General features: G+C 41.1%; 2 protein-coding genes across 11 annotated transcripts in view; one reads left to right on the forward strand and one right to left on the reverse strand.

Moving 5' to 3' along the window:
* The window catches only part of ADIPOR2 (adiponectin receptor 2), a 146,160-nt gene extending 133,159 nt beyond the window's left edge, over positions 1-13,001 (forward strand). For 4 of the 10 annotated variants that reach the window (XM_077871639.1, XM_077871637.1, XM_077871631.1 and 1 more), the window contains exons 4-8: positions 2,516-2,687; positions 5,183-5,369; positions 5,608-5,795; positions 7,894-8,087; positions 9,568-10,155. In XM_077871639.1, the coding sequence (XP_077727765.1) occupies positions 2,516-2,687; positions 5,183-5,369; positions 5,608-5,795; positions 7,894-8,087; positions 9,568-9,750 (924 nt within the window). In that variant the 3' untranslated portion in view covers positions 9,751-10,155. Of the gene's footprint in view, positions 1-2,515; positions 2,688-5,182; positions 5,370-5,607; positions 5,796-7,893; positions 8,088-9,567; positions 10,160-10,188 lie in introns of those variants that run through there. The other 6 variants (XM_077871638.1, XM_077871633.1, XM_077871635.1 and 3 more) reach the window with 3 other exon arrangements.
* Positions 13,002-13,087: 86 nt separating this feature from the next.
* CACNA2D4 (calcium voltage-gated channel auxiliary subunit alpha2delta 4) overlaps positions 13,088-18,012 on the reverse strand; it is a 120,655-nt gene continuing 115,730 nt past the window's right edge. The window contains exon 38 of the mRNA XM_077871799.1: positions 13,088-17,512. Within this exon, the coding sequence (XP_077727925.1) occupies positions 17,408-17,512 (105 nt within the window). The 3' untranslated portion in view covers positions 13,088-17,407. The remainder of the gene's footprint in view (positions 17,513-18,012) is intronic.

The following is an 18,012-nucleotide window of genomic DNA, read 5'->3' on the forward strand; positions in this document are numbered from 1 at the left end:
GTTGGCATTTGGATCGACTCCAAGTTGAGAATTGAGGGTGCAGTGTCTGTTGAATATGACACCAACTTCAGTATAATAATGGAAGAATAGCTCCTTGGCTCAGTTTAAACCACTAGATTGGTTGTTGAGAAACAATGGAGAGAGATGCCTGGGTGGCTCAGCAGTTAAGCAGTTAAGCATCTGCCTTTGGCTCAGGGCATGACCCTCGAGTCCTGGGATGAGTCCCACATTGGGCTCCCTGCATGGAGTCTGCTTCTCTCTTTGTCTGTGTCTCTGCTTCTCTCTGTGTGTCTCATGAATAAGTAAATAAAATCTTTTAAAAAATGGAGAAAAATCACTGACGTTATATGCAAATATAACTAGTAAAAAACTCAACATATTTTTTCTGACTGCTAAAAGGGAGCATCTTGGCCGTGTGGGGTAACACTTTTCATATGGTCACAGCAGAGCTATTTGCATATTGTGAACTGCCTTGAGGATGAAGGGATTAATTTCTCTTTTCTTCTCTCTCTTAAAAATACAGTTCTCCCAAAGTAAAACAGAATAGCATCTTGTAAAGTTAATGTTAACAATCGCATTTTTTTTTTCCAAGTTCAGATTAGATAAAAGAAATTCAGTATCTTGGAGTATTATCATTCTTTCCAGAAAGTCCTTTGGTAGATCTCAATTACTTTTCCAAGTGGTAATCCTAGGGATGCCTGGGTGGCTTAGTGGTTGGGCGGCTGCCTTCGGCTCAGGTCGTGATCTGGGATTGAAGCCCGTATCAGGCTCCTGCAAAGAGCCTGCTTCTCCCTCTGCCTGTGTCTCTGCCTCTCTCTCTCTCTCTCTCATGAATAAATAAAATCTTCAAAAAAAAAAAAAAAAAGACCAACAAGTGGTAATACTATTACCAGTAGACATTAAAAATTTAGATTAGTCTTTTGTTGGCACTATTGTATTTTATTGTATGTTACACACAAGCATGGAATGGCCAGATTATCACTAGTAACTATAGGCCTCAGGTTTTGAGTTTAGAAGGTGAGAAAAGAAGTGGGGAGGCTAGAGAGAGAGTTTTAGTAGTGTTAAGAGGGCCACTTCTCTTAAATTGTTAGTTCTCGTTTCCTTTGGAGTTACACAGAGGATCAGTTCTTTTACAAGTCTATTTCAATAAGAAGGATTAAGGAGAGCAGAGAACAGGAAGACATGAAGCAAAAAGAATGGGCTCAGTAGCTGGCAGTCACTTTGCATAGTAGAAAGAGAGCTGAGTTTGTGTTGCCTGCCCATGTTGTTTGTTACAAGAACCTAGGGAGTAGGAGTGGGGTCATTGTCTGAACCTGAAGCCTATAGGTAGATCATGTACCTGGCTTTTTTCCTTATACCTTTCTGATTAGTAGAAACAAGTTAGATTAGAATTAAGTGATCCTTGTGATCTGAGCTCTCTGGGATGAAATACATTAAAAGAAGCAGAGTGCACAGGTTGACAGGTTTTTAAGGACGGGTACCAAATTCCTGATCCCTTTTCTGTTAGGGTCTGTGAGGGAGGGACAATGAAGAAAAAGGAGAAGGGGGTGGGGTGGTGGGGATGGGACTTTTGAAGGCCCTTAACATTGAGTCTCTTTGCCATCTCTCCAGAATGAAAAGGGTGGATTAGTCACTAACTCTTAGATAGATAATAGCCTTTGGAGAGGGTCAGGGTTACCTACCATCTGTGGGGTGGATGCTGGGGCTCGCTAATTCATTTATGAAGTACTCTGGGTCATTTCATTTGATTCTTATGCAGTAATCAAAGTACCATTACCCTCATTTTATAAATGAGGAAACAGACTTGGTGATTTTCTGATGAAAGTCCCTTCAACTGGTTAATGGTAGAGATCCAAGATTGTGACTCCTGTGTACGTTTTTTTTTTTTTTTTTTTTTTTTTTTTTACTTCAGCATGTTTGTTGTGGTGGGAAAAGAAGGGAGAGGGAGAGAATTTAGCAGAAAGCACAAAAGTGATTTCTATATACAGGTTGGCCCTGAATGACGCAGTGGTTAAAGGTACTGACTACTTTGCAGTTGAAAATCCATGTATAACTTTTGACTCCTCCAAAACTTAACTACTAACCTATCATCTGGGAGCCTTACTGTTAGCATAAAAATTCAACACATATTTTGTACGTTATATGTATTATAAACTATATTTACATTTAAAATAAGCTAGAGGAAAAAAAGTAACATCATAAGGAAGAGAAAATTAATTTATAGGATGATACTGTAAAAAATCTGCATATAAGTCAACACACATAGTTCAAGCATTCAAGGGTCAACTGTAGTTCTTCTTCCACCATCAGAAATATTAAGTATAAAAACAGTCATATTTAATCTCACAGGGACATTTCAGAGTAAAGTCTGTTGTGGGTGATAAAGGAAGGGGAGTTTGTACAGGTGGACCCTACCTTTAGCCAGACTGAAATGAGTCTTGAAACTATGCTTTTAGGGCAGCCAGTGTTGCCACATTGACAAAACCACAAAGATTTTTTGATACTCTTCTTCCAGGTATGGGAAGGTCGATGGCGAGTAATCCCTCATGATGTACTACCAGACTGGCTCAAGGATAATGATTTCCTTTTACATGGACATAGGCCCCCAATGCCTTCTTTCCGGGCCTGTTTTAAGAGCATTTTCAGAATACATACAGAGACAGGCAACATCTGGACACATCTTTTAGGTATGTAATATCAGTGGTGTAATGCATTAGTGATTCACTTTAATTTCTTTTCTATGTATTTGAGGAAAAGGATAAAACAAAAAATGTATTTGGGATCGGCCATTTTGTTTTCTGAATTTCTAATGATGCAGTTTCTTACTGGTTTATTCTGTGGTTATTCTAGTTTGCATTCTGATTTTATTATAGCTAAGTCATAATTTTCTCTCCTAGATTTTCAGATAGTGTCTTTGAACCAGGCCAAGGGAAAGGTGCTATACAAAATGTGGTATAATGTTTTAATGAACACTGTGAGGAGGATGCTTTATTTAATACAAATAAGCTGATTTTTCAAAATCATCACTTGGAATATTCACAATTAAATTTCAGTTTTGCTTGAAGTAGAATGTAATCTAATATTTTTTTCCATCATAATTGCATATTAAAGATTACAGTGGGGGAAGAATAGTCATTTCAGCAAACAGTATTGGGGAAACTGAGTAATTACATGTAAAAGGGTCAAGTTGGACCTTGCCTCATTCCATTATACAATTAACTCAAAATGGATCAAAGACTTAAACATAAGGACTAAAACTATAAAACCACTAGGTGCAAACATAGATGTAAATCTTTGTGACCTTGGATTAGGTGACAATTTCTTACAATTAACACCTAAATTTAGTACAAACAACCAAAGAAAAAATATTTTGGACTTTCTCGAAATTAAAAATTTTATATGTCAAAGGACATTATCAAGAAAGTGGAAAGGTAACCCACAGAATGGGAGAAAATGCTTGCAAATCATATATCTGATGAGGATCTAGTAAATAACTTCTACAACTAAACAATAAAAGGACAACCCAGTTTAAAAAATGGGTAAAGCATACAACTAGACATTTCTCCAAAGATCTACAAATGGCCAGTATACACATGAAAAGATGCTCAAGTGTCAACTCTATTTCAATTAAAAAAAAAAAAAAAAAAAAAGAACAAAAAGTGGGCTGCTCAACATCATTAGTCATTTTGGAAAATGCAAACCAAATACTTTGAAAATTGTAATGAGATACCACTTCACACACTAGAATGGCTATAATCAAGAAAATGGAAAGTAACAAGTTTTGGCAAGGATACAGAAAAATTACAACTTTGATACTTTTCTATTAGGAATGAAAATGGTACATACAGCCTTTATGGAAAGTAGTTTGACAGTTCCTCAAAAAGTTAAACAGAGTTATCAGTAGTTCTGCTCCTTAATTATGTACTCAAGAGAATTGAAAACATGTTCATACAAAAACATGTATATAAATGTTTTCTTTTCTTTTTTTTTTATATAAATGTTTTCTGCAACATTATCTATGATAGTTAAAAAGTAGAAACAACGGAAACATCTTTTAGCTGGTGAATGGGTGAATAAAATGTTGTATATCCCTGCAAATGAAATATTATAAAAAAGAGATGAAGTACTAATATGTGCTACAGTGTGGGTGAGCCTTGAAACATGCCAGACACAAAAGGCCACATACTGTATAATCCATATACATGAAATGCCCAGAATGTGAAGATCCATAGAGACAGAAAGTAGATTATTGGTTGTCTAGGGCTGGGAAGTAGTAGGGAGTGGGAGATGAACGTAATAGGTATGGGCTTCTTTTTGGTGTGATGAAGATATTCTGAAATTAAATAATAGAGATGGTTGCACAGCCTTGTGAAAAATTTTTTGTGGCTTACCCCATTTGACTTACATTTCATATCACACATTTGATTTCTGTTATGTCCCCAAATTTCTACCTGCTAGTATAGTGAGAGCAGAATCGAGTGTCAAATCCAGTTCATTGCTAGTGTCTAACTCAAAGGTAAAAGTTTTATTAAATAGAACAGTCACTTACCACATGTTTAACTTCTTAATTTCTGTCCTTGTGTTAAGTGACCCTTTCCCTCAGCAGTAAGAACGTGTATCTTACTGTGAAGAAAGGCAGTTTAAAAACTGGTCATGAAATAGCATGAGCAGGCATTTTATTGTCCTTAACTCTTGAATCTATTGGACCAACTGGTGAGGACCAGAGAAGCATAATGTTCCCTGACAGCTGTTGGTAGAGGAAAGGTGTATTTCTTGACAGAGTTTGGAGGTATTAGAATTCATTGCAAAAGCAAACACAAAATGGATCTGTGAAAACTGGGCTCCAACATATATGCCAAAAACTTTCTAAATGAAATTTTATACTAGATCTAGAGGTAGAAGTAGACTAATTTAGCAGCATTGTCTGGTTTTTGGATTATGTTCTTAGATAAATAAATTATTATTTTCTGTACACTCAGTTTATGAAGCCCAGGAGTATATGGTACCAGCAGTGTTTGAAGTGGACCAAAATTTTGGATAAGCTTTAGTTATTTGGAAAATCTTTCTCATGGAGTTTTTGATTCAGGTGTCATTCATGATTGTGAAGGACTGAGGATGTCATCAACACACAACACTGTTGTTGACAAGGATCATTTTTTCTCTCCCTGTCCTCCTTTCATAGGTTGTGTATTCTTCCTGTGCCTGGGGATCTTTTATATGTTTCGCCCAAACATCTCCTTTGTGGCCCCTCTGCAGGAGAAGGTGGTCTTTGGATTATTCTTCTTGGGGGCCATTCTCTGCCTTTCTTTTTCATGGCTCTTCCACACAGTCTACTGCCACTCAGAAGGGGTCTCCCGGCTCTTCTCTAAGTAAGTATCAGAAAGTCTACATTGTAATCAAATATTAGAGTTGGGGAAAAACATCCAGCACAGTTGTCAGAATTCCTGATACTATCTGATGGGAACTTAAAAACATTTTTTAAATTAAAGCAGGCATCCCTGTTTGCCTCTTGTCTGTTAGTGCTAGCTCATGTCATAGGGGATCAATTGGAACCTGTAGTGGGCCATACTTTTTAACATCACATGAATTTTTCTTTTCTTATTTTAGATTGGATTACTCTGGTATTGCTCTTCTGATAATGGGAAGTTTTGTTCCATGGCTTTATTATTCTTTCTACTGTAATCCACAACCTTGCTTCATCTACTTAATTGTCATCTGTGTGCTGGGCATTGCAGCCATTATAGTTTCTCAGTGGGACATGTTTGCTACCCCTCAGTATCGAGGAGTAAGAGCAGGTAAGAGATATGAAGGTTTTACATTGGACATTCCATTTATTTACCAGTCACTTATTAAAGGTCTACATGCCAAGTCCTGTGCTATGTACTTGTGATGCAAAGATAAATAAGTCATAGTTCCTGTTCTTCAGGGGCTTTAATGTAGTAGTGTTCATTAGTTGTCTTAAAGTGCTTAGAGTTGAGGGGCATGGTGAGCTTTATTGGCCAATGTAATTCACTAGAGTTTATGCCCATAAGGCAGTGGTTCTGTAACCTTTGTAAAAAAAAAAAAAAAAAAAAAAAAAGGATTACTCTTTCTCAGCTTGGAGTGTACTTTTTAGTGATTGATTCTTTTGTTGTTGTCATTCTTTGTTTTGTATTTTTATTTGAAAATGTGTACTGCTTAGGTAAATAAGACTTCACAATTGTATTCTATTAAAGTGAGCACCGTATATCTCTTCTAATGTAGGGATAAGGAGGCTTTTTATATTTAGGATCATGCTTGTTTCTCTGGAGATCATATGGAAAGCCAAAAGCCTCAAGTTGAACCTTCCTCTAGGAGTGGGGAGTTCACAGAGATATGTTTTTGTTTCTTTCAGTGGACCGAGGAATCCTTATAGCCAGGGCCATGTCTTTCAGTGTTCTGTCCTCAGTATCAAACTTGGTGCCTATTGAGAATGAACAAGTATTAGTAAAAGGAGTATTTTTCCTTTTGACCTTTTTTAAAAGAAAATCTCATATTAAAATCCAAGCCATGGTTCATCTGCAGCTACCTAGAACGTTAGAAGTAAGAATTTAACTTCTTGTTAATGACTGCAATAGTCTACCCACTTAGGTTTTTAAGTGATTATATAAGTAGAGAAGCAGTGGTCAGGGTTGGCTTCCAGTACTACTTAACTGTGGTGCTAAGCCTGCTTCAGCCCAGGAGATAAGAGTACAGCTGAATGTTCTACTGTGATACACATCAGAAGAACCAAGTTCCTGAGCTTTTGACTTCTAGAATGGTAGACAAGACCACTAGAGCCTTTGTTTAGCATGTGGAGGAAAATAGCAAGTGAAACAGGATCATGAGGATTTTTCTTTAGTGAGGAATAGAGGTAGGAAAAGGTTTTTATTTAGTCCTGCTTGATTCCATTCCCTTCTTTTATGAGAGGGGCATTGCCATTTTCCTCTTCTCTTACAGATGCCCATTATTTATTTGTATGTGCATGTATATGTATTGTTGCATACCAACACCTTATTAGGTCATGTCCAAAGCAAGTAACAGGCTCCTTGTCTTGTATTTTGAGAGTTAAGTGTCATTTTTAACTCCCTATGTCAGAATGTAGGAGCAGTTAACTGGCTGTAGCATATGAGGTGTTCCTGTGGTGGTTTGATTGACACAGATTTGTGTATATACTCATAAATTCACAGTCATATTATTCAACTTCTAAAAACTTAACACTCCATTTGCAACAGTGATTTTTTTTTTTATTTTATTGTAGTTCACTAAAAAAAAAAAAAATGCTAATCTAAATTCACATAGTTGATCTTATAACCTAGGTCATATCCAGAAGTTTGAAAAACACTTCTGTAGATAGTTTTGAAGGCAGTGGGGCTGTGGTGGAATGATTCTGATAGATTTCTGTACTGGATTGGTACTTTTGGGCCTGGGAGCATTCATAACCGCACGCCCCCTCCATTGCCATCCCCACCAGTCCATGCCACTCCAACCCCAGGAATGTCTGTTCCTTTAAAGGAGAGATAAAATGTGTGAAGTTGCTTTGTATTGCAATATGTGTCTATAAAGAGGAAGCATTTAGGAAAGTCTAAACTCCTAGAGCTGTGTATTCCTCAAACACTTAGCAACACATATCTAAACCCTTTGAGGACTGCTGACTTGTTAAGCTTCTCTCAGCGGGAGGCTCCTTGGATTTGTAAATCGATCTATCATTTAGAACATATCTGTGCTATCTGGGGTGGCAGTATCCTCAGAGTTTGAAGAACCTTCCTTTCCCTTTCAAACAAGCATCATACTTGAAATACTCAGCTTATAGAATCACTAGTACTGTGCTGTAATATTGACTTCTTCCTCATTTGTCTTGTGCATTTTTACTTTATTTTATCCTTGTGATTGTAGGAGTATTTTTGGGCCTTGGTCTGAGTGGAATCATTCCTACCTTGCACTATGTCATCGCGGAGGGGTTCCTGAAGGCAGCCACCATAGGACAGATCGGCTGGCTCATGCTAATGGCCAGCCTCTACATCACAGGCGCCGCCCTCTATGCTGCCCGCATCCCTGAGCGCTTCTTTCCTGGCAAATGTGATATCTGGGTAAGTAGGACCGGGGGCAGTTAGTATGCACACGTATATATCTGTTAGTATGTACACGTATATATCTGTTAGTGTGTATTGGCAGACCGGGAAGAAAAATAATGGAAAAAGGTTTAGACTAAAAATTGAGAGACCTGTATTTTAGTTGTAACTCTCCTTCATTAAGTTATGTTTCTCAGGACGATAAGTACAGTGATGATTAACATTTACTGAGCACTGACTTGGTGGCTGGTATGGTACTGTATGAGCACTTTACACAGATTACCTCATTTAATACGTTGGTCCTGTGATACGACAAATATTAATGTCTTCATTTTAAGGATTAGGAAATGAAGCTTAGGGGGGATTAGTAACTTGTCCAACATTAGAACAAATTATAACTGGTAGGAGTGGAATTTGAATCAGGCTAGTCTAATATCAGAGTCTATGCTCGTTTATACTACATTGAACTGGCAAGGCATTTAGTTTGTTTTAGTTTCCTCATTTAGAAAATGAGGGTGATGGACTAGATTGTTTACCAAAGTCCTTTTTGATACTAAAATCCAATGATTTGTAATGAGAGATTGAGTGTGTATACATGTGTTGGTTGCAAGAGGAGGGAGAGCTAACTAGATTGTGGTTAAGAGAGAGCGAAAGAGAAGGAGAAAAGAAATGTAAGGGACCAATAGGTGGGATATTTTGTAATTGATGATGTCCTGAAAGATTTTCAGTAGGTACAGAATTGCGGAGTTGTTTGATTATGAATTCTGTTCCTCTACCTGTTGTTGATCATTGTAGACTAAACTGATCACCTAGTCTTCGAAGTTCAATTTAGCCCTCCATAAAATGAAGATAATGCTAATTTAGGCAATCTGTTCAGGTTCAAATTAGTTAATTTGTCTTTTGGAGATTGTCTCCTCATCATATTGACATTGATTGTGGAAATATTTCTCCCCCTACTTTTTTGGGAGAATGAATCCCCTTTGATTTCCAGGGAAGCATTTCCTGAGATGTGGCTCCTTCTTGTTGCACCTCTAAAATCAATATTTTTTACTTGATGAACACTGTTTTGCAGCTGTATTTTTTCATTTTGAGATGACAATAAGAGAATAGTAGAATTTTTGAAGTATGTTTGGTTCACTGAGCAATCAATAAACCCCTTTTAAGAAATGAACTAGCATTCAACAGATTGAATCAGAAAAAAATACCATGTGCTTATAGACAAGCTTCTGATTTGAGAAGGAAGGAAAAGGGCCAGCTTTGCTGGCCTTTTGATATAGGATGTCATTTGTGTAATTTCGGAGTCTTAGAGCTAAGGAGACATATGTTTTAATCATCTACCTAATCCTGGAAATCCCTTAATTTTTCTTTTCTTTTCTTTTTTTTTTTTTACATTTCTTCTTCTTTTTTCTTTTTTTTCTTTTTCTTTTTCTTTTTCTTTTTCTTTTTCTTTTTCTTTTTCTTTTTCTTTCTTTCTTTCTTTCTTTTTTTTTTATGATAGTCACACACACACACACACAGAGAGAGAGAGAGAGAGAGAGAGGGACAGAGACACAGGCAGAGGGAGAAGCAGGCTCCATGCACCGGGAGCCCGACGTGGGATTCGATCCCGGGTCTCCAGGATCACGCCCTCGGCCAAAGGCAGGCGCCAAACCGCTGTGCCACCCAGGGATCCCCCCTTTAGTTTTTCTGAGAGAGAGAGCACATTTAAATTGGCCATAGCTTTGTGTTTTACTTAGGCCATGATAAAAACCTCCTTCAGCAGAGAGGAAAACCTCCCCGTCTGACTAGCCCAGAGGTAGGCACAGAGGGATCCTTGGGCCTTTGTAGTCTGTTGGCAAGAGTGTGTTTATGCCATTTGCCCCTGAGTTCACCAGATACTCCTGTGTTATGTGTATACGTCTTCATGGTTAGAATTTAGCGGCAGCACCTTGACTTTCTTGGGGACAGCTGGCCTTCAGCAGAATGTGATATGCCCAGTGGATATTCCAAGATCTGTGGACACCTTGAATTTGAGCTCTTGTCACCTAAATTCCCTGCCTTGCTCAGCACAAATGGCGTGAAGACTCTTTAGCAGACTTTAATAATGAATGGATTTCTCCCCCCTCCCCCTTGCCTCTAGTTTCACTCTCATCAGCTATTTCACATCTTTGTGGTGGCGGGCGCGTTCGTTCACTTCCACGGCGTCTCGAACCTCCAGGAGTTCCGTTTCATGATTGGTGGAGGCTGCAGCGAAGAGGACACACTCTGACACCTTCCGTGAGCCAGGGACCCTGAACAGAGCCTGTAGCATCTGCAGGCCTCCCTTTCCGGCCATTGAGGCCAGTGCCAGAAGAGCCCCGAAACTTTGACAGCCTCATGGGCTTTGTGATGCCCCCGGGGCTCCACCTGGTACACGCCTGAGAAGAGAAAAACAAAAATAAACCATACCTCAAAGGATGAAGTGCGTCAGTTTGGAGACAAGGAGAAATGACCCAAACCCTGACTTGTAATTGGGATTTCCTGATTGAGGGTTTTGCACGACCTGGGCAAACTGGCTTCTGATCCGTGTCACATTATTTTGTAGAAGATTGGGAACACAGTTTAGCTGGTGGTTTGTTCTTCTCCCTTTCTCTCTCCTTAATCAGTAATACAAACCAATTTAGGTGAACATTTATATCCTATTAAAGGGTGGGAATGTGATTTTAGATGCTCTTTTGAAAGAACAAAGAAATTAATGTAAATAAGATTTCTAACTTGCTGTTTAAATAAGAATTTATATAAATGTTTAAAACATAGGGGTAGGGGAGGGAGGGGAATTTTTGTATAGAATGAAACATGCAAGTACCACACACTGTTTCAATTTTGCACAAAGTGACTGTAGGAAGATCAGGTGATGGCCCCAGAATGTATAATGCCTTGGTGCACCAAGGTGCCTTCTAAAGGCTGGCATACCTTGGACCCTGCGGGGCAGAAAGTACAGCCCCGGCCCATTGATTGCTTGACCACTCTCATGTTTGAGAGCCTTTGGGAATCCCGAGGTAGAGGGAAGCTGTATGTGTTTCTCAGTGGAAGCAGCATGTGAATGGCTGACAGGATGTGTTAGATAAAGGCTCTAGTTAAGGTATCATTTGAGAGACTGGTTTTCTGTGCTGAGAGTGACTCCTTCTAAAGAGTAGAGCCATTTACTTGGGAAAGTTAATTATGCCAGCAAAGGGGTAATGGAGACAGTGGGAGGAGCTCTGGAAATGTTAGCATAGAGGCTGATCTAATTACTTACTGGCTTCCTATTCAGTTTTGTGGTGACTTTTATCTGCAGAAATGTGACAGTTTTCCAGATCTTTGCTGTGGAGCTCTGGAACGTCCCCAAAATTTCCTTCTGTTACAGTCACTGCCCTAACTACCCTTTCTCCTCCTGGGAATACAAATGGACCTGACATCATAGTTCCTGGCATGGAGCCAGCCACAAAAGAGATTCCCCTTGTCCAGGTGCCTCCTGAGCTCATTTACATAGGTTGGAAGGATGCTTCCTTTGGATCAGGAAAGGTGAATTGCACCTCTGACACTACTGTCTTAGTAAGCCTAGTTGTGACACACATATCGGCTGTCTTTAAACAAAAAAGCCAGTAGAACTCTTGTAAAGCAAGGTCTAGTCCCACCATGGAGTTATCAGTATTCCCTGAACCCCAGTTTTTGAGGATAGCATGGTGGGAAGTTTTAAAAGAAAGTTGGATCTTTCAGGGAGCCTCATACAGTCCTTAAGCTATATCTTTAAAGAGCTGCTGAAAGTAGGAAAAAGGTTACTCATACCCCAGAGGTACCATAGAATTCTAATCTTGGCTCATAGGCAAACCACCAAAATAGCACTTGAGTCTAAGGTTACTTGCTGTCATCCAAGACTTCAGGTGATTGAGTTACATCTGGGGATTGTGGGTTTTAGAGCTAAACACTGAAGCCCTGTGCCTGGGGGCTGGCATCCTCAAATAGGTGTTTGGTGTATGGATAGGGTCTCCTGTCCAGTAGTGTTTTCTTGGTCATTAATTTCCTTTCTCTTCCCTTCCAATCTCCCAGCTTTTGCTGGGAGAAAGAATCCATTGTAGAACTTGGGAAGAACTTAAAGAGTTTTTTGGTTCTGGATAAAGTCACTGCCTGGAGGCTAGGGGACCCAGCAAAAGACTTTTGTGAACTGATGGAGTGCCTGACAGAATAAAGAACAGTATTACTCTCTTTGGTCAGTGGCCATCTGGAAGGAAAGACAGTCTCATGGAAGCAACAGCACATATCAGAAGCCAGACTTACTCTTCGGTCATGCATTTTGGGATACAGGGTATAAGATGCAGCCCTGTAACAACAACAACAGAAGTAGTAGTTTCTGGGCCCAGTCACCCCACACCCCAAAGGAGGAGCTGAATCTGGTTCAACATAGCACAAACTGTTAGGAAAAATGAAATTAACATCAATGATATGTAGTCCAGTAAAAATCTCCCTCTTTAGGGTGTGTGTGCGTGTGCGTGTGTGTGTGTGTGTGTGTGGGTGGGTGTGTGTGTGTGCGCGCCCATTTATATGTGTGTGTCTATGTGCAACTCACTACCAACAGCCTCACTGTGCACTTGGTCTTCACAGTGCTCGCTGAGAACTCTCACCAGGTTGGCGCCTGAATGCCTTACTCTCAGCATCAGAGGCTGGCTTGCTCTGTGCAGATTTTTAATTTTCTTTGTTGGCCCTGGGCTGGTTAGGACCTCTACAGCTTCGTTCTTTCACCATTAAATAGTGGCCTTTTTCAGTATTTCCCCCCTGTCCCTTTATAAAATGCTGAAGCCACAAAGCACATTTTTGGGGATCATAGAAGGTTGGGGTTCCAGAAAGGCCTCTTGTGTGATGGTTCAATTCACCATGGGATTTCCCTTATTCGCTGTATTCTCAACTTCTAATAAAAAGAACCAAATGGAATATGAACTTATGTCGTGTGCTTTTTTATTGCCTCAGCTTAAACACTGAAGCTTAAGAAATTTTCAGACTCCTCCCCCCATTCTAAATGCACAAATCAAAGGATTTATGCCTAACTCACATTTCCCAAACTTTTCTCTCTTTTTTAAAAAAGATTTTATTTATGTATTTATTTCAGAGAGAGCATAAGCAGGGGGAGTGTAGAGGAAGAAGCAGCTACCCCTGAGCAAGGAGCCCCATGTGGGCTCAGTCCCAGCACCCTGGGATCATGACCTGAGCCAAAGGCAGATGCTTAACCACTGAAACCACCCAGGAGCCCCTCAACCTCTCTTAAGCTTTCATTACAGCTGGAACCAGGTTTAGAATGGAGAGGAGAGCTGACTCCAAGGGGCAGTTCTTAATTTATGATTAAAGTTTATAAGTATAATACCTAACATAATGGACACTTTATGTGAAGGTGTCTCAGATACTTGTAACCACCTCCCTGTTAACTGATCAGCATTACTCATTTCCTAAATGAGGAGACTGAAGCTTGGAAAAACCAAGTGTGACTTTTGTGCCAGCAATCTTTACAAAGAAGAGAGTTTGGAATAAATAATCTAATGTGTGTTGATTTAAAGGTTTGGGGTTTGTTAACCCTTTGTGTAATTTAAGGAATCCCAACCCCTTTGCCTTAGGTAAATTGTTTTTGCAGGGGAATTTCCAGTATTTGAATTCTCATTTCTTATTTTTTTTAAAGATTAATTTATTTTAGAAAGAGCACGAGCAGGAGAGGGAGAGTGAGAATCTCAAGCAGTCTCCCGCTAAGCATGGAGCAGGAGGCAGGGCTCAACCTCATGACTCAGATCACAACCTGAGCTAAAACCCAAGAGTTGGATGCTTAACCAACTGCATCACCCAGGCTTCCCAAATTGTCATTTTTAATTGTAGATACAACTTTAGGGTTTCCCCATATATTATCTGGGTATAGAACCTTGGATCGCATTCTGCTCCTTTGAGGCCTTTACAAAGAGCCATTTGATTTTTTTTCCAATTTTTGTTTTCCCCTTAAAAACTGTATGCCTTCCTTTTCTCACATGGTGTCCATGGGTATTGTAAAGGAAATGAAGGACAAGTTTGAACCTTGACTTCATAGAATGCTAGTGCTCTGGGTTCCTGAAGAAGCCCTTGGGCAGTATTGTTTACAATTATCCTAGAAATATCTTTGTCTCTAGAGAATATTTTGCTCCAGTTACAGTGTGTTTGGTGTTTTCCTTCCCTCATTAGTCATCGACTATTGGCCACCACTCCTTGTGTCCTTACGTACAAGGTTTTTATGCCTTCAGCGATGTGACTTGGTAAAAAACAAAGATGTCGATCTGACTTCATAACTTATACTTGAGATGGCTTGGAGCAGGGATCAGGGAAACTAAGGAAGCAGGGAACCTAGCTGCACAAATGTGAAAGCCTCTCATGATAGCACATCTCATTGCTGCCTTGGCTATGCGGACTTAAAACAAGAAGTAGGGTCAGGGTCAGGTTCTGCCATATGCCAGAGACTAGGCAAGAGGTCCTTTATTTCCCTACTCTCGCTTTTCTCACCAATTTTTCTCCTTTTCTCACCTTTTAAAATGGGCTTATATGGGACACGTGGGTGACTCAATGGTTGAGCCTTTGGCCCAGGTCAGGTCGTGATCCTGGGGTCCCAGGATCAAGTCCCATATTGGGTTCCCCGCAGGGAGCCTGCCTGTCTCTGCCTCTTTTTGTGTGTCTCTCATGAATAAATAAAATCTTTAAAAAATAAAAGAAAGTGGGCTTATATTCTTTGCATCTTTCCCTGAGATCAACATTTCTCAAAATTTCCATAGTGATTGGCTGCCAAACTCTTGCTCGAATTCCTCCCTGCTGTGACCCTCCCCCCTCCTATATTTACTTTTCTGACTTTAAGATGTGTCCATTCTCTTGCCCCCCTGAATCAGACTTTCACTTAGCATTATGAAGTGGGGAACTGCTTTACCTGAAAGCACTCCCATTAAAGTGTACGCAGTTATTAGATGGATCTAGTAGATAATTTGTCCCTGGTACTGAGGAAGGAGGATCTGACAGCTGCTTTGAGTTGTTGGTCATCCAAAGATATGCAGCATTTTTAAGAAAAGAGATTTAAGATTCTGCCTACAGAATCTTGTCATGTATGCCTTTGGTTTTAACTTTGTTCATCTGAAATTGGTGATGGCGCTTTAGCTTGAGCTAGGCTGCCACCTGCTGTACTGTAGTGGTTAAAAGAAGAAAGGAAGACTAGTTTGGACCTCCGAAGCGGACAACAATATTCCATCTTCCCAGGTGAAGAGCAAGGTTAGTAAGTTCATTTCCTCCATTGGTTCTAAAAGTGATTTCCCAATTTGACAGTCTCCTCCTGGCCATTTAGAGGCATGGGGATGATGAAGCAAAACAAGGCTGGGAGCTGCCCCAGCACTTCCTAATCCTGGTTTTTAGATTACGTGGTCAAGGTAGTTGATGAATTTGCCTGAAAATGCTCTCCCTGGGTGGGCAAGGAAGACAGACCTTTCAAAAGACAGGATTGCTGTCCTAGAGAGGAACACTAGCAGGCTGTGTCTGGGAGCTGGCAGTAGAGGTCAGATGCTGTTGGAGACCGGATATTTTTTTTTTAAGATTTTATTATTTATTCATGAGAGACACGGAGAGAGGCAGAGACACAGGCAGAGGGAGAAGCAGGCTCCATGTAGGGAGCCCGACGGACTCTATCCCGGGGCCCCAGGATCATGCCCTGGGCTGAAGGCAGTGCTAAACCACTGAGCCACCCAGGCTGCCCTATAAATGGGGCTGTTAATGCCTATCTCACATGCTTGTTTTGAGACTAAATGTTGAAAGTAAAGTCATATGATCAATAATATAGGGCATTTTACAAATACTGCAATGAATTCATTGTTCAGAATTGGCCCACTCTACAGGGAATTGGGGTCATTTGCCGGCGTGAACTGGTACTTTGAGTTGTGGAGAGCTGGGAAGAAGGGTCACCCGAGGCCCTGCACACTGTCCATGCTTACCTTGGGGCTTGGCTAGGACCTCTTCATTGGAAGTTGGTTAAATTTAAAGCTCTGAGGCCACCTCAGAATTTCTACATGGTTCTGCCTTTAATTGCTCTCATAGTGGAGGCTGCTCTCTCTCAGGTAGGGAGGGAGGAGAAAGCCCCAGAGCCTTGAGACCTTGGGGGGAGGGGTGCACCTGGGGAGAGCTCCCCTTCTGGTGCACTTTGCTGTGTATGTTGGCATGTTCCCCGAAAAGCCAGCCTTAGGCACAGAGTCAGGTGGTCTCTTTTGTAGATTAGTGGCTAGAAAAAGAGCACCATGGGCTCTGGACCTCCCGGGGAGACCCCTTACCACACCATTGTGAAAGGCTGGTCTTCCTGGGCCTCTCTGCTTGGCTACCACTATTCCTCCAACTCCCCCATTCTTACGTCACCGTCTAGTGCAGCAGCTGTATATTTTACCCCATTGGCTTTTTCTTAAATGCAAAAGCTTCTATACATTAGCATTTTGTAAAGAGAGTTTTGGAAATTTTTAAAAGCAATAGTTTGCAGACGTGCCACGCCACAGTAATCTAAAAGGATTTAATACCTGTTCCTGTTTTGGGGTTTTCCCATTTCTCTTTACTTCCCTGCCTTCTGTCCGTCTGTCTCAAACACACAGAACTTGTTTGAGCAGCAGCTAGGAAACTGACTACCCTCCACCATGCACTCATTTTGAGAAAGCTCTGTGTCAGGTGGGGGTGTGTTCTTCATCTCATTTTTGTGGTTGGCCTCATCCTGCCCCTCTTAGTACCTTTAAGTTCTCGGATTCTATTGAAGACCAACCAGTTTCATTAGAAACACCTGACCCTTGGCTGGGTCTGGACTTGCAGAGAATAGATGGAATTAAATTCTTTTGTCTTGGGGCAGCCCCGGTGGCTCAGCGGCTTACCACCGCCTTCAGCCCAGGGCCTGATCCTGGAGACCCAGGATCGGGATCGGGTCCCACATCAGGCTCTCTGCATGGGACCTGCTTCTCCCTCTGCCTGTGTCTCTGCATGTCTCTCGCCTCTCTGTCTTTCATGAATAAATAAAACCCTTAAAAATTAAAAAAAAATTCTTTTGTCTTGGTCTAAGTTGAGCTTGTGTTGGACTCCTGAAGCAGAGGTAGGCAGGATGGGAGGATGCCCACTGAGACTCGGGGTGGATGGTACTAGGCACCCTGGAAGATCTTGGAGAAGTAGTTTCTGGTTCCATCCAGCAATCTCAGGAGGCAGTGTCCATTAGCCCAAGACTGAGATGAACAGTGACCTGGCCCAGGTGTAGTGAGGTGGATCCCATGCCAGGTGCTGACTCCTTAGAATGTTTCTGGAAGAATCATTTTGTCAAAACAGGTCAGATTGGGTTGGTGTCACTGCAGCAGCTGGAGTGGTAGCACCCAGGCACACAGAGGCAGCAGGAGCATGGGGAGTGAGGCTGAGGTGTCCGCGGTGCCACCACACTCTTGGGCGTTTTCCTGTGAACCCAGAGCAGAGATGAAACAGTAGCATTCAAGATGAGGCAACTATCCCAGCCAGAAGAGGCAAGGAATGGGGGGGGGGGGGGGGGGGGCGTCTCTGGGAATTAAAGCCAAATACCTGGAGAAAGAGAGAAGTTCTAGAAACCATCCTTTTTAGGTTACCTATCTTTTAGAGGGAAGGTAGAGGCTGTGCAGTCAGCCCAGAACTGGGCTCAAGCCTCTGCTTGTCCCTAGTCTTATAGGGAGGGGGCCATACTCTTAGAATCTGACTCTAGAGAAGCCATCAACTCTGGAAGCTTCTTTGATGTCAATTATGTGTGGCAGTCATATCGAGCAAAGACAATACCATGTATAAGGCACCCAGCTGGAGGCCTTAAGCTAAAAGCACCTTACATAGTGGGTACTAAATGAATGTCGGTCACCATTAGTATTGTGCATATCATGGTTTCCTATAACTTGTTCAGGTCATTGGGAGCTAAGTGCAGTAGTAATGGAGG

Source organism: Canis aureus, chromosome 25 (genome assembly GCF_053574225.1).
Source record: "Canis aureus isolate CA01 chromosome 25, VMU_Caureus_v.1.0, whole genome shotgun sequence".
Classification (NCBI taxonomy): Eukaryota; Metazoa; Chordata; class Mammalia; order Carnivora; family Canidae; genus Canis; species Canis aureus.